The sequence below is a fragment of the Pungitius pungitius genome, chromosome 13, assembly GCF_949316345.1.
Source record: "Pungitius pungitius chromosome 13, fPunPun2.1, whole genome shotgun sequence".
In the NCBI taxonomy this organism is placed as follows: domain Eukaryota; kingdom Metazoa; phylum Chordata; class Actinopteri; order Perciformes; family Gasterosteidae; genus Pungitius; species Pungitius pungitius.
The window spans coordinates 18145338-18159486 of NC_084912.1; the positions used below are offsets into that span (position 1 = coordinate 18145338).

A 14149-nucleotide genomic window follows, 5' to 3' on the forward strand; every position below is an offset into this window, starting at 1 on the left:
TTATTTTGACTAGCACAACGTCACAATCAAAAAGCATTTTAAGAACCACCTCTGCAGCTAGTGGCCATTTTATTTTCTATAGCCCCAAATTACAAATGTGCCTTTACAGTCTGACCACATGAAACATGCTCTGTCCTAAAATCCTCACATTGGCATAATGTGATAACCTCACCCACCAGAAACAAAGAAGAAACCTTGGCTAGAACAGCTGAGCAGGGATCCATTAAGCAGTTGAAATATTTGATTACAATTACTCTCATCCTCTGATGTGGCTTTGACAGCTACAGTAGGACACGGCTTCCTTTGTCTTAATACATGCCAGTGTCACTGATATCCACCCTGAGGACTGCTTCACCACTGTCTGACATGGAGGCACTGACCACAGCGTAGTCTCCCTCATAAGAAATGCTGGAGCCGTCGGCCTTTGCTCTTACAAAACAATTTTCACTTCCGTTGTACATGACATCGTAAAGATTGTAATCGCAGTTGCTCCCTCTGTCAAAGATGCCCACAGCAAACCAGTTGGAGTAGAGGTTCCGGTCGTAGGGCACGGAGAACATGACAGCCATGGAGTGGCTGTAGTCGTAGAGGTCGGCGTTGAAGAGGTCGTAGGTGAAGACGCCGACGGCCCCGGTGGCGCTGCCGCTGGTCTTGTTGAACAAGGCGCTGGCGTTTGAGCAGGGAGCCACCATGGGTGCTAGGGGGACTTCACAGCAGCCGCTCTCAGTGAACACCCTGAACACAGGACACCACGTTAAAGACACCTGGACGCCACATGCTACACCATGTAGTGTGTGCCATTTACAGCATTTTGTAGCGCATGACCGCACTCTGCAGGTCACCATTTGTTACAAATCTGAGTGAGATAAAAAAAAAAGTAAACAGATGTGCAAGGCACAATAGACCAGGTCTCAAGATGAGGAAGAGAACCTCTCTAATATACTCTATTTTACGTGTGTGTGTGTGAGCGGTGCATGACCTTGGGTTGGAGAGTGTGTAGCAGCTGGAGTTGTTGTTGATCTCCACGGAGCAGGTGCGGTGAGGCATTGTGATGGAGAGTGGAGCGGTGGCTGTGACCTAGAGACAATGCAGCGTCATCTCAGAGAACGACATTGTTAAGGTGGGGTTTTGAGATCTAACCTCAGCACCGATCATCCATTTGAACACGTGGTGTCTGACCCCCCCACTTCTTCTGTTATTGACCCACCTGTAAACCTCTGGAGCCTGCTCTGTGGCTTACATCTATCACAAGCTCCAGGTATCGTGTCAGTCAGTAATATAACTATGTGGCACTTGTCATTTTTGTTTCAATATAAACTGATAAAACTCTTAAAATCCCCAATTGGCTTGAACAAGAACTAATTGTTGTAATGCTGTTATTTCTAAGACATAGTATGGTATGGACCTTGAGAACTCAAGACAGCATTAAGGCAACATGCAAATAGACATGCGAGCTATCCTCTGGTATGTGGTAGTGTTTCCCTTTTCACAATAGTCCTGGCTGGTGCTAAGCACAGAGGCAGCGACAGTGCCCAAACAAATTGCAGATTGGTAGAATTGATAGCGGCTGAAATAAACAACCAATGAGCTCTCATGATTATAATTGTACAGTCTGCCACCAAGAAAACATTGTTTGGAAAACACTGATAACTGCTGTATATTCACTGAAGATTGACGAGGAGACTGAATTCATGAGCTCCACCGTAGTGTAGTGCTGCAGCCACAGTACCAGTAGACCAACACCTAAATCAATAAAAGGCTAACATGGCTGGTCCCAAGCTCCGTTTATTTAACAAAGGCTTAAAACTAGATCCACTTAATCAATTCACATCTGCTGATGATATAAAATGTCCACACGGTGTGTAATCAATCATGTACTTATCCAGCATACTGTTTACTACTTCTGTTTACTATATGCTAATTAGAACAATTCATTAACTATTAACATTTTTAATTTTGACTTAATGCTTATGATTAAGACACTTAGGGACATCAGGCTTTGTCAAAAATTACCAATAGACCAATTGTCTATTATTTAATTAGTTTTTACTAGCAAATTACAACAATATTAGCAACGTTAGCTCACACGCTGAGCGAGAATAGAGTCCCATTGCAACGTACCTTACTTATCCACCCGGTTAGAAGAAGAAGCTAAAGCCAGTTGTTGGAGCTGACGCAGGATGCGGTGGTCAACACGTTACACCAGCTTTTATTGACCTTCAGACCAGTTGACTCCCTCCTTATCTCCTGTCCAGTATCTGCCCCCCCCCCCCCCCCCCCCCCCCTTCGGTTTCCGCACCTTGGCAACACCTTATCACCAGGAAAGGAGCGGCCTAGGAGTGTTTACACCAATGTTAATTCTTTTGTTTGAACCTTTTATCAAAAGTTGTCCCTTGTTTGTCCGTGGCGTCTCCCAGCAGGGCAGGGACTGACTCGGTAACACCACCAAATCAGTGAGTCTGAGGAGGAACCATACGCTGATGAAATGCTTGGAAAGCAAGAACCGAGACAAAAAGCACGGACAGTATATGGTTCCTTGGTAGAGGAGCCTGGGATTTGGTTCCTTGAAGGACTTCTGGGCATTCTCTCAATAAAAGAGAGGCTTTAAGTGTTTCTATCAACAGTCATATCAGTAATCAGTATTATTTGCAGTAGCAGTAATCAGTGCATTAAAATGCGTCCGCGCTCGCTGTGTAAATGGAGTTTCTAAATGCATGTTCGTTTTTTTTTTCTCAGATCAGGCCACAATATCTAATGCCCAATATCTGAATCATAAAATCCCACTGCAGAATCCCTGCAGAAGAAGTTTTATTCGGCTGATTGAGTTCCACACATACTATACCCAGCTCTAGTACTTGTACTGGCTCGGTTTCAACGTTTCACTGGTTTTCTGGCAGTTATTGGGGGTATTAATAGTACACAGCAATGTGAACATAGGGACCTGGTGGCCAATCTCTATGATTTACGTATGGTGGCCTTCCTAGGGTTGAGGGGGTGGTCCTTCAATCACCAGGTTGCCAGTTAGATCCCAGCCTCTAAATGTCAAGTGTAAAAAGTAAGTGGGAAGTTGTTGATGGAGGTTTGCTATAGCAAAGGAGGAGTTGTATCTCTGCCAGGACAGACATGCAGAATGATAGCACAACAATAGCAAGCAACTTCCCAGGGTCCGTTTCAAGTAGGTTTAACAAACTCTAAACTCTGAGTTGATTTATCCTGTGATGGGACACTCTGAGTTTTGGTTTCAGAACAGCTGTTTAGAGTTGGTTCAATCAACTCGGAGTGGGTTGACTCGGAGTTGAGCATGTGCACCACCACAGTATGAAGGCAGCATGAATGGAGCCATGATACAATGATTTACCATGGCAACCACCAATCGGTCTGCATACGTCACCCCTATTGAGGTGGAAATATTAAATATTGTTAAAATGACATTCTACACTCTGTTAGAATGCACTACACACCATGCTCATATTTAATCACAAGAATAATATGGCTGGTAAAAACTGGTCCAATGGTATTGAACCTACATTTTATTCAGGTGCATCCTGTGGAACTCCTCTCTAATGGCTCTCACTGGTTTGTTTCATACTTTCCTCACGGCTCTGCATACAGTAGCTTTACTAATGTTCTCCATCACCGATGCTGTAAAGGAAAACTGCCGTTTGCAAAAAAACGTAATGCTACACAAAGAATGTGCTCTGATGTCCACGATGGGGGACGTCTGTTATATGAGCACGGGGGAGCTTATGTACATCCAGTCAGGTCCATAAATATTTGGACTTTGACACATTTTTCATTATTTTGGCTATGTACACCACAACAACGGTGAGTTGAAATGAAAAATCAAGATGTGCTTCAAGTGCAGACTTTCAGCTTTAATTTGAGGGTCAAATCAGGTGAACGGTGTAGGAACTACAACAAATGTATAAATGGCCACTTTTAAGGGACCAAAAGTAATTGGAAAAATAAATATAATCCTAAATCTAATTGTCACTTTTAATACTTTGTTGAAAGTCTGGATTCCATAGACATGACCAGACGCTGGGTTTCGTCCCTGATGCTCTGCCAGGCCTCGACTGCAACCATCTTCAGTTCCTACTGGTTCTTGGGGCATTTTCCCTTCAGTTTTGTCTTCAGCATGTCAGATGCATGCTCAATTGGATTTAGGTCAGGTGACATTCCACTTCTTTGCCTTGGTTGCTTTTGCAGTATGCTTCGGGTCATTGTCCATCTGCACCGTGAAGGTCTGTCTAATGAGTTCTGAAGGACTTGGCTGAATATGAGCAGATAATATTGCCCGAAACACTTCTGAATTCATCCTGCTGCTTTTGTCAGCAGTCACATCACCAATAAATACAAGGGAACCAGTTCCATTGGCAGCCATAACACTAGTAGTGGTTCCACCATACTTCACTGATGAGGTGGTATGCTTTGGATCATGAGCAGTTCCTTTCCTTCTCCATACTCCTCTGTTCCCATCATTCTGGTCCAAGTTTATCTTTGTCTCATCTGTCCATAGGATGTTCTTCCAGAACTGGACAGGCTCTTTTAGATGTTTTTTGGCAAACTCTAATCTGGTCTTGTTTTTGAGGCTCTCCAATGGTTTACATCTTGTGGTGAATCCTCTGTATTTACTCTGGTGAAGTCTTCTCTTGATTGTAGACTTTGACACAGATACACCTACCTCCTGGAGAGTGTTCTTGATCTGGCCAACTGTTGTGAAGGGCTTCTTCTTCACCAGGGAAATGTTCTTCTGTCATCTTCCGGGTCTGCTTAGCTCACTAGTGCGCACCTAATGCCACACCTAATGTGTTTGCTATCTCTCTGATGGTTTTCTTCTGATTCTTCATCCTAATGATGGCTTGCTTCACTGATAGTGACAGCTCTTTGGACTTCATAATGAGAGTTGACCGCAACAGATTCCAAACCCAAATAATGCACCTGAAATGAACTCTAGACCTTTTATCTACTCCTTCGAATCACACACACTGACCTTGCAACAGCCGAGGAGCCAATTGTCCCTTAAAAATAATTTGTTGTAATTCCTACAGCATTCACCTGATTTGGATGTAAATACCCTCAAAAATGTTTTCATTTCAACTCCATTGTTGTGGTGTACAGAGACAAAATGATGAAAAATGTGTCAATGTCCAAATATTTATGGACCTGGCTGTATTTGATAGACTGTGAAGAAAAACTATACCATTCAAACAAGTAGGAAATGGAAATGACAATATATCTAATTAGGGCTCAATATTCTCTCCGACGTTTAACACCCTGCGAAGTAAAACCGCTTCTTCATCAACAGGGTTGTCCAGAAAAGGACATCCATGTTCCACAAAACACTTTCTTTATGACCTCTGTTACATTAAAGACCAATCTTATTTTGTTCATATGTGGAAACTGCGCTAAAATACGCCTGATACAGAGTATGAATGAATGAGGAAATGAAAGCGTCATTGGCTGGCTGCTGTCAGAGGGAGGAGCCTGTGAAAGAAGTTTATTGAAGAAATCCTGCTCCCGACCAGGGGGATATAGAGAGTATTCAAGTAGAATAGAGAAATCCAGGATAAGTGAAAAAGCGCAGCTTAGTGTGTCCCGGCTTAATCAGGTACACGTTTGCCGAGCCGGGATGAGAAGGGGGAGCGAAGTCGATTCAGGTGCACATAGCTGGGATAAGTGCACGTCCACGGCTTTCTTAAGTAGATCAGATCTGATGCAGCATATTTATCATCTGCTGAGCAGCAACTGATCATGGAAATATATGAGGAGGTGAAGCATATAATGTGCAATATGCAAAAAAAGAATATAGCAGCTTTAGTGAAACAGACAAAGCCTGGCAGACAATCGTGGACCGACTGAATGCGGAAGGGATTTAAAAACATCTACTTAACAGGAAAGTTGTACACTCCTCCGTTTTAATTGCTTTTAGTATGATTGTTTTGTGTGTTTGTTGTATTGCTGTTTCTGTGCTAAATGCACTGTAAAGTGTCTTTGAGTAGCCTACCATGTAAAGCACTATATAAATAAAATGTATTATCATTTAGCCTATACTAAACTGGGCAGAGGGAAATAATGTTCCTCTGGAAATGTACTCTAAATACTAGGCCTCATTTCAAACCCTTATTCACAATGTGAGAATATGTTTTACAATATGCACAAATCTCTATAAGCTGTGTCTAATTCTAAAATGTTACAATTAAATGTTCATACAGAACAAACAACAGGAGAAGATCCTGGCAACAGGTCAAGATAAAATATAAAAACATTTTGCATGGTTGGTGAGTGCCTCAAAAGTTTGCAAATGGTGTAGAAATTACTTACAAGATGCCTGCTCACATATTTTATCTAAATTGATTTTAGCAGTTAACAAAGGCTCATTTGTCTGGCACTGGAGGGGGGGTGTACCAGCACCATGCAGGCTTCACCCTGAGGAATCTGCCCTTGTTTTAAACCAAAGAAGGCCGGGGAGGGATTCAGGTTGGGACACCTACTGACTCTGTTCCACCTGCAGAAACTGTCCTTCATGTTTCAGTACTGCACATCAAACCCAATCCCCATTTATAAGCATATGTGGAAATCTTCTTTGATGTAAGACATTCTTCTGTGGCTAGGGAGGTAATAAAGATGTGCGTCAAACACGCACTTGACTGTACGTGCATTTATTTACAGTTTCGGCATATAAAATGCGCAGTGCCATACAGAGCATCTGTGGGATGGTGAGAGCTTCGTGCTGGTCCCATCTGTCCCCAAACACCCTCTCAGGTCTGAAAGCACGTGTCCTTATCAGCGCTTCTTCATCCAACAGGTGGTTGAGAAATGGGCATCATGGTGCAGGAAGGAACACCGGTGAAATTACTTTATATATCGCCCTCATCACGTTTACAATTGTTCACTGCGCAGTTTAGCCTACCAGCGGCCCCCCCCCAACCCAGCCCTCGCATCGAATAATCCACTCCGCGAAATATTGTCTGACGTGCAACCGATCCGTGAGGTGAAAAAGGTTGGAGACCACTGATCTAACAACTGCAATAGTAGGGTTTAAAATCAAGCATCGGCAGCTGATTCAACACATGAGGCTGCAGGATTAATCTTAGCCTGGCTCTAGCTCCAAAGAATAAATCGCCCGGTTTAATTCAACCTGCTTTCGTGCAACCAAACTAAATTCCTCCAAGATAACCTGAATATCCCGTTCACAGGCTCAGTTACCATAGCGACTGACCCTGAGGTTTAGGTTCCTCCCTTTCTGAAACGGACAACCCAGAGTTTCTCTCATCTCAGGGTTAAACCCACATGGAGCAATGACTACACTTAATCTTTCACTTTTGGACCATTACATGTGATGTACATAAAAACACATTCATTGTTGAGAAATCTTGTAATGCTCATCACTTGGGTCTGTCTCTATCTCATTCTCTCTTAACATGGTAATCTTTCCAAAAAGATCTAAGTGATGCACCTGTCATGTTTTTTTTTTTTTTTAAAACAACCAACCCACTCTGAAAAACGAAACATGTCAATCAACCCCCCCAAACCCAACCTGTATAATTGGGCAATTGTTGGGACGGAGACAAATGGTGTATGAGAGAGAGAGATGTTTCTGTAAGTTACTCTGAATACTGTAGGGTCATTTTTGCACGCCGTGCATCATACTGTCCACGTTTCCCTCACTCATGATCAATAGTGAGGAGGTCTGGTACGATCAACTGATATCTGCTCGTTAGCTAAAAGTGAGCAGGAAAATAGTTCTGGCAGTTTTAATATCTTAAAGGAATGCAACAACCTTCATGGGAATGGTGAAAGTGTGCTGCTGTACTGTTGGGTGTGTTGTGGGAGCATGTTGAGCAGGGCTGACCCATGTCTCTTTATATTGCTGACATGATGCCTGCACAGGAAAAGGTATGGACCCCCTGTCAGATGGCCCTGTCATGCTTAATGTGGTTCTTTCTGGATTCAACCTGACTCCCTTTGAGCCCTCACCGCTCATGTCCATTTTAGTTTGGCCGAGCCTCTTGGGTGCATGCCTTTTGCTTTTTGATCTGGTTCAACTGGCATTTTTTGTTCTTGCATCTCCTCATTCGTTGCCAATGTGTTTTCTGTTTTAGTATTCTATACCATCCACACCTTTTCCAGGACTGCCAAATGCTTTACACCTCCTCTTTCTCCCAAGATACTAACCAGGCCCTGCGGCTCTGTCTGGGGACCAAGGCAACGGGGGCAGAGTTTGGAGCCGTCTCTGCCCTCAGCATCAACCACGATTGCTCGCGACTTCTCTGCGGGTTTGCCAAAGGACAGGTACACACTAGTGTGGAATCACACTCTGTTACAGTTTAACAGGGTCTCTTAGTCCGGGGTTCGCTACATTACGTTCTATGACCTGATGTGGATGGGTGGAGCTCAGAGAGTCGACGGTCTTTGTATGAGCTACTATAGAAATGGGCTAATTTAGAAGCAAAGGTTTGCACACACTTCTCCTGGATCCCATCAGGCCTTTTTATGTATCAGCCATTTTTCATTTTTCCGATTACAAAAAGCTCCTGACGGACATAAATGTTAATGTACCTTAAGCCAATTATCATGAACTAAATATGAAAATGACAGGAAAAGTATAATTTGAAACGATCAATGCCAATGAAATACAGTGTATGTGCCTTCAATTAACAACCATTTCATCACTAAACTTTATCAATGGTATTTCTTTCAGCCTTTGTTCTTGATGCTCTAGAGCCGTTCTCATCCCTAACCCTGATCCTGTGATTATATTATATATCCCTAACCCTCTTGTTCTATTAAGTTCTTCACAACCTGTGTGTCTCTCTGTTGGAATGATTAGATCACAATGTGGGATTTAGCCAGTGGGAAGCTCCTGAGAACAATCACCGATGCACACCCGCCAGGGACAGCTATACTGCATGTGAAGGTACACACACACACACACACACACTTGTCACCATCTTCCATTCAGCCCCCCCTTAAGGAGCGCTTAGCTGTATGCTGTTGTGACTACAGTCAACACCCTCCCCCCATACACGACCAAAACAATGAAGCAAAGTTGCTTGTCCCATACACTTAAGGGTAGTAAGTAGTATTTTTCCATGAGTTGGATCCCTGATTCTATCAATGCCATGTTTTGTGTCTTTAGTTCACAGACGACCCAACTCTTGCAGTGTGCAATGACAGTGGAGGATCCGTCTTTGAGCTTTCTTTCAGGTAAATGACTCTCAAGGTATGACTATTTGCATCCCTTAAAACAAACTTAACACAAACTGTAAAACCAACCAAAGAGCTTCTCAAAGCAAACAAATGGAATATCCTTCGATGGCCATGTGAGTCACCTGACTGAGTGACTGAGTCATCTCAAGCCGACTGATCATGCTTTTCACTTACGATACAACAGACAGAGATACAAACAAACTGAAAGAGGCTGCATTAAAAGCCCGGCAAAGTATCTCAAGTGAGGCAACTCTGCGTTCAGGGATGTCTATGGGTGCAAACCTTCAGGCAGTTTTTGCCCAGAGCCCCCTTGGTTTGTCTATCTTTATCTTCCAACTATATGTTCCCGCTCCAAAGATGAAGACCTTTGAGTAGCGTTGATGTGTCTCCTGCTTGCAAGTATTTATTTGATAAATGTCCTGTTCAATGATTTTACACAGATGTCGAGTAAGACTTTTTCTAATTCTAATGAATGTAATGTAATAAATAAGTTTCACTTCTTGCATTAATGAGGAGTATCTAAGCATAACGACTTCATCAGAAGACTGGACACAACACAGACGCATCTCAGAAAAATACACACATTCCCTGTCAGCCCCCCGCGTTCCCCTTGTGGGAGGACAATACACATAGTGCCATGCACCAATCATGATGCACTCCCCTCTCTCCCGTGTCCCCAGGAGGGTGATGGGGATGCGTTCCTGTGACTCCCGATGTCTCTTCAGTGGTTCTAAAGGAGAAGTGTGCTGTATAGAACCGCTGCGTGCTCCCCCAGACTTCAGAGACCACCCCATCACACTGTACTCTCTGCTGGCCATGGCCTCTCTCACTAAGGTATGCACAGCCAGTTGTGGCACTTGTTAAAATAGTATGATAATACATTGATGGGATCATATGTTAGCAGGGCCGGCCTTTTGTACAAAGGCAGGTGTCAAAACGAGTCGGCATGTCCTGTGACTCAACCCTCGCAACGCAGCTGTGTTGTAGTTGATGATATTTCAGTCTTTTGGTTTTCTTTGACCAGATTCTGGTCATTGGACTAAAGCCGTCTCTGAAAGTCTGGATGACTCTTCCCTACAGCAAGGTTGGTATATTCCTCTGCATGTTGATCCTGGCTGTGATTTTTTTTTGCATGCAACAGTTGTAGCAGTTTCTTAATATGCTTTAGGCTTTAATTGAAGCAGCAAAGGGCCACTTTATGTGACCACTCAGTCACCAGAGCGCTCTAGGGCCTACTGAAGGGGAACCACACACAATAGTCCTTCGTCTGCCCTGTCACTCAACACATTAAACCTGTAACAATATGGAAACCACAGGTGTACGTGATCAGCATTTTCTTTTTTTACATCTATGAGCATTTGGAACATCAGTTAATGAGACTAAATATGAAACAATGACTGATGTGTTGTCTCTCACCAGTCGGACCCGGCCAGTGTTCCTCAGCTCGCCTGGCAGTTTGTTCCTGTTCAGAAGACCATCAACCCAATCTTGGCTTTTTGTAAAGGAGATTCAGTCCACTTCCTCCTGGTATCTACTCAGATCTGCAATCAACACACTAGTTTATATATTTAAATCTATACTTAAATGTTTATTCGGAGGGAGTCGACCGGTGCATTATATTAGTGGTTCTGAATGTTTTGCTGAACAAAGACCTGTTAGCTCGACAGGGGGAGAAATGGGCTAAGACTGAGCAGTTTAACTAAACGTAACTGCCTTGAAGACCCAAATCAGAGAGGTCTAGTTGGAAGAGTTGTGTAGAAGATGCAGAGTAATATTCCTCAGATGTCTACATGCTACACTGCTTCAACAGTGTACTCGTATTTGAATGCTTCCGTCTGTGCTGTGGTTGTTTGTTCAGGTGAAGCAGGAGGAGACGGGGACCATCCATGTCATCAAACAGAAACAACTCCACCTAAGCTGTGACATCATCAGCCTAAGTGTAAGAACTCAAACCTCACACACCAGCTCTGCTTATTCACACCTTCACCACATGCCGTGTATCCTGTTTTCTGTAGATTTGACAACAGACGCCTCCACAGACCCAAATATTCTGATGTGGGCCATGTTGCTTGCTTCTTTAAACCCTTCACACAGCTTTTCACACACAGATTTTCCACTGATATGGGATTTTTGTTTAATTCAGGGCTCATTATGTTTGACGTAATAGTATATTGTGTGTGAAGGGCCCAGTGGGTCATGATCATCCCACTGGGTGATCAGTGTTAATGTTTGTTCAGGCCTCTCTAGTTGAATACTTGAGCACTCTCTTTAAGTATGTAGCCGCCTTTTAAAGGGAATCGCCTCCAAAGTTGAGTATGTGGTGGTAACTTTGTGGAGTCTCGATGCCATGTTTCCTGTGGCTGTGACCAACCTGATAGACCCCTTGATGGTGACATGTCCCACCTTTCCGCCCTCCTCACTTTATAAGGGGAGCTGCATGGTCACACCTCCTTTAGGGATAGCTCTTTGGTGTGGTGTGCAACATCCGTCTTTGCTAACCAAGTGACATGACGTGAACGACTTGTCCTCCGCCTGTCTCTGCAGTGGATCAACAGTCGTACACTGGTGCTGGTAGACAGCCATGAGAAGCTGCAGGTGGTGGACCGGCCCAGTCAGGAAGTGTTGGAGACCCTGGACTTGGAGCAGGTGCAACTGGTCTATAACAGCCGACATTTCAAATCGCTGGCAACTGGAGGGAATGTCTCCCAGGCTCTGGTGAGGGGTTAGCTGGTGGAGGACAGGATCAGAGTTCACACTTACTTCATTGGCTCAGGGGCAAAGGTCATTTTGCAGTCTTCACTTTATGATGATGCTGCTAATAAAAACTGATATCTAGCAAAAGCTGTAACAAATATACAGTGTATCCAGAAAGTATTCACCTTTTCCACATTTTGTTAGGTTGCTGTTTTATTCCAACATGGATTCAATTCATTTTTTCCTCCAAATTCTACACTCAACACCCCATAATGACAAAGTGAACGAGTATTTTGGACATTTTTGGAAATTTATTAGAAATAAAGAACAAAAATACACAGCCTTTACCATGACAGTCAAAATTGAGCAGGGCTCCATCCTGTTTCCCCTCCTTTTAAGATACTGTGCTTCCTCTGGTCTGCATTACCACGTGTGTCTGTTTTCTAGGCTTTAGTGGGAGAAAAGGCCTGCTACCAGTCTGTGTCGAGCTACGCAGGACAAATTGTCTATCTGGGCACCAAGGTACTGTGTGCTATGTGTAACAGCTGTGGCTGTTAAAAAAGACAAAATCCTAATTCTATTTATTCACTCATTATTAACAAACATGCACAATACACAACCCCCCACTCTCGCCCACCCCTCCCCATAAAACAAACAAACAATAACAAGGATGATAAAGACAACAAAATAAAAGTAATTCTGAACAATAACCCAAATGCCAGACTGATGGCATGCTCTGCCTAGTCATCCCTCCAGTAGGAATCCTTTCTCTTACATCCAACATCCCTCCCCGGAAATATTTCCGACTGAGCCGAGTCAGATGGTGCTTTGAATTTGAGAGCTTGTCTCCCCAGAATTGGGGCAGAATGAAACAGGGCGTATAAGTGAGTGTGGTGTGAATAAAATGGGTCTTTTGCGTGCGTCTCCGCTGTGTTCACAAGAAATATTCTCTTATGTTGCAGTCGGCTCACATTATGACTCTGCGGAATTGGAGAGAGGTATGTATGAGTCTGTTGCTGTCTAACATATATCTACAGCATATCTCTGCATTCATACATCATTTCCTTCCACATTTTGTTGCTGACATTTAAACAAGTATTTATCCATCCAGTTTCATCATTGCTTGTGTGCGATTTGAACAACCTCCCTATGATAACTTGATAACTTTACATTTACACAAACCTTAATCAACGTCTCTCATCTAGACGGCTTAACACTGACTAGAGAAACACAACTTTAGCTTCAATTACATATTACTAATTACATTTGGAGCTAATAAACATGCATATTTCCATTAAGCAAATAACTCATCACAGCAACAAAGGGGAAATAATGGATAAATATGCTGTACTTTTATTTTTTTTACATTACATATGTCATTTAGCTGACGCTTTTATCTAAAGCGACGTACAATAAGTGCATTTCCACATAGAGATACAAACTCAGAAGAACAAGTAACAAGAAAGTACATTTTTTATCAAATAAGCAGTTTCAAAACATATTATAGAAAAGTGCCATTATAAGTACAATTTAAGCGCTACCATTTGTTAGTGCTGCAGTTTGCTAGTGTTTGAGTCAAGGTAGAGTCTAAAAAGGTGTGTCTTGAGTTTTCGACGGAAGATGTAGAGGCTCTCTGCAGTCCTGATGTCATCGGAGAGCTCATTCCACCATCTGGGAGCCAGGACAGCATTATTTCTCGTGTATTCTGACTGAACATGTCCTCATTCACATTCATTCATACTCTGATGGGAGGAGCTACGCTACACGGTGACACCTGTCCATCAGTCGCTACCATTGACACAGCGTAGTCCCAACTCTTTGGGTTAAGTGTCTTTCCCAAGGACGCGTGGACATGGACACTAGGGGAGCCGGAGGTCAAGCCGCCGCCCCTCTGACTGAAAGATGTTTGACTGCTTGCTTTGCTCTTGCTCCATGTCTCTGGGTGCGTCCAGCGCCTCGACTGCCTGCTGAAGCAGGAGCATTTCGTGGAGGCTCTCTCTCTGGCCTGGTCCTTCCACGAGGGAACTGCTAAAGCTGTGGTCGGTGGGTTGAACGCAGCCTCTGTAGCACCTAGCTCCTCTTCTATTTTCCTCTTGGCCAAGGGATGAGCTACTATTTGCACCAGATTTATTGGTGCATATGCGCCAAAGTATTTGCATTTGAGCATGCATGTTATGAATTCAATTCAACTTAGTTTGTATAGCCCAAAAGACACAACTTTACAGTCTGTACACGACATCCT

The 14149-nt window shown here is 43.4% G+C and overlaps 2 protein-coding genes across 4 annotated transcripts in view; one reads left to right on the top strand and one right to left on the bottom strand.

Moving 5' to 3' along the window:
* vps8 (VPS8 subunit of CORVET complex) overlaps positions 1-14149 on the top strand; it is a 33541-nt gene that overhangs the window by 4053 nt on the left and 15339 nt on the right. For 2 of the 3 annotated variants that reach the window (XM_062566607.1, XM_037466384.2), the window contains exons 7-17: positions 8171-8295; positions 8834-8920; positions 9143-9210; positions 9894-10047; positions 10238-10297; positions 10633-10740; positions 11072-11152; positions 11758-11928; positions 12355-12429; positions 12870-12905; positions 13860-13950. In XM_062566607.1, the coding sequence (XP_062422591.1) occupies positions 8171-8295; positions 8834-8920; positions 9143-9210; positions 9894-10047; positions 10238-10297; positions 10633-10740; positions 11072-11152; positions 11758-11928; positions 12355-12429; positions 12870-12905; positions 13860-13950 (1056 nt within the window). Of the gene's footprint in view, positions 1-7543; positions 7900-8170; positions 8296-8833; positions 8921-9142; positions 9211-9893; positions 10048-10237; positions 10298-10632; positions 10741-11071; positions 11153-11757; positions 11929-12354; positions 12430-12869; positions 12906-13859; positions 13951-14149 lie in introns of those variants that run through there. The other variant, XM_062566608.1, reaches the window with a different exon arrangement.
* Positions 53-2263, bottom strand: LOC119214560 (uncharacterized). The gene is made up of 3 exons (XM_037466388.2): positions 2122-2263; positions 980-1077; positions 53-735 (listed from the first exon to the last, which is right to left on the bottom strand). Exons 2-3 carry the CDS (start codon positions 1045-1047, stop codon positions 309-311), a joined length of 495 nt encoding a protein of 164 aa, XP_037322285.1. The 5' UTR covers positions 1048-1077; positions 2122-2263; the 3' UTR covers positions 53-308.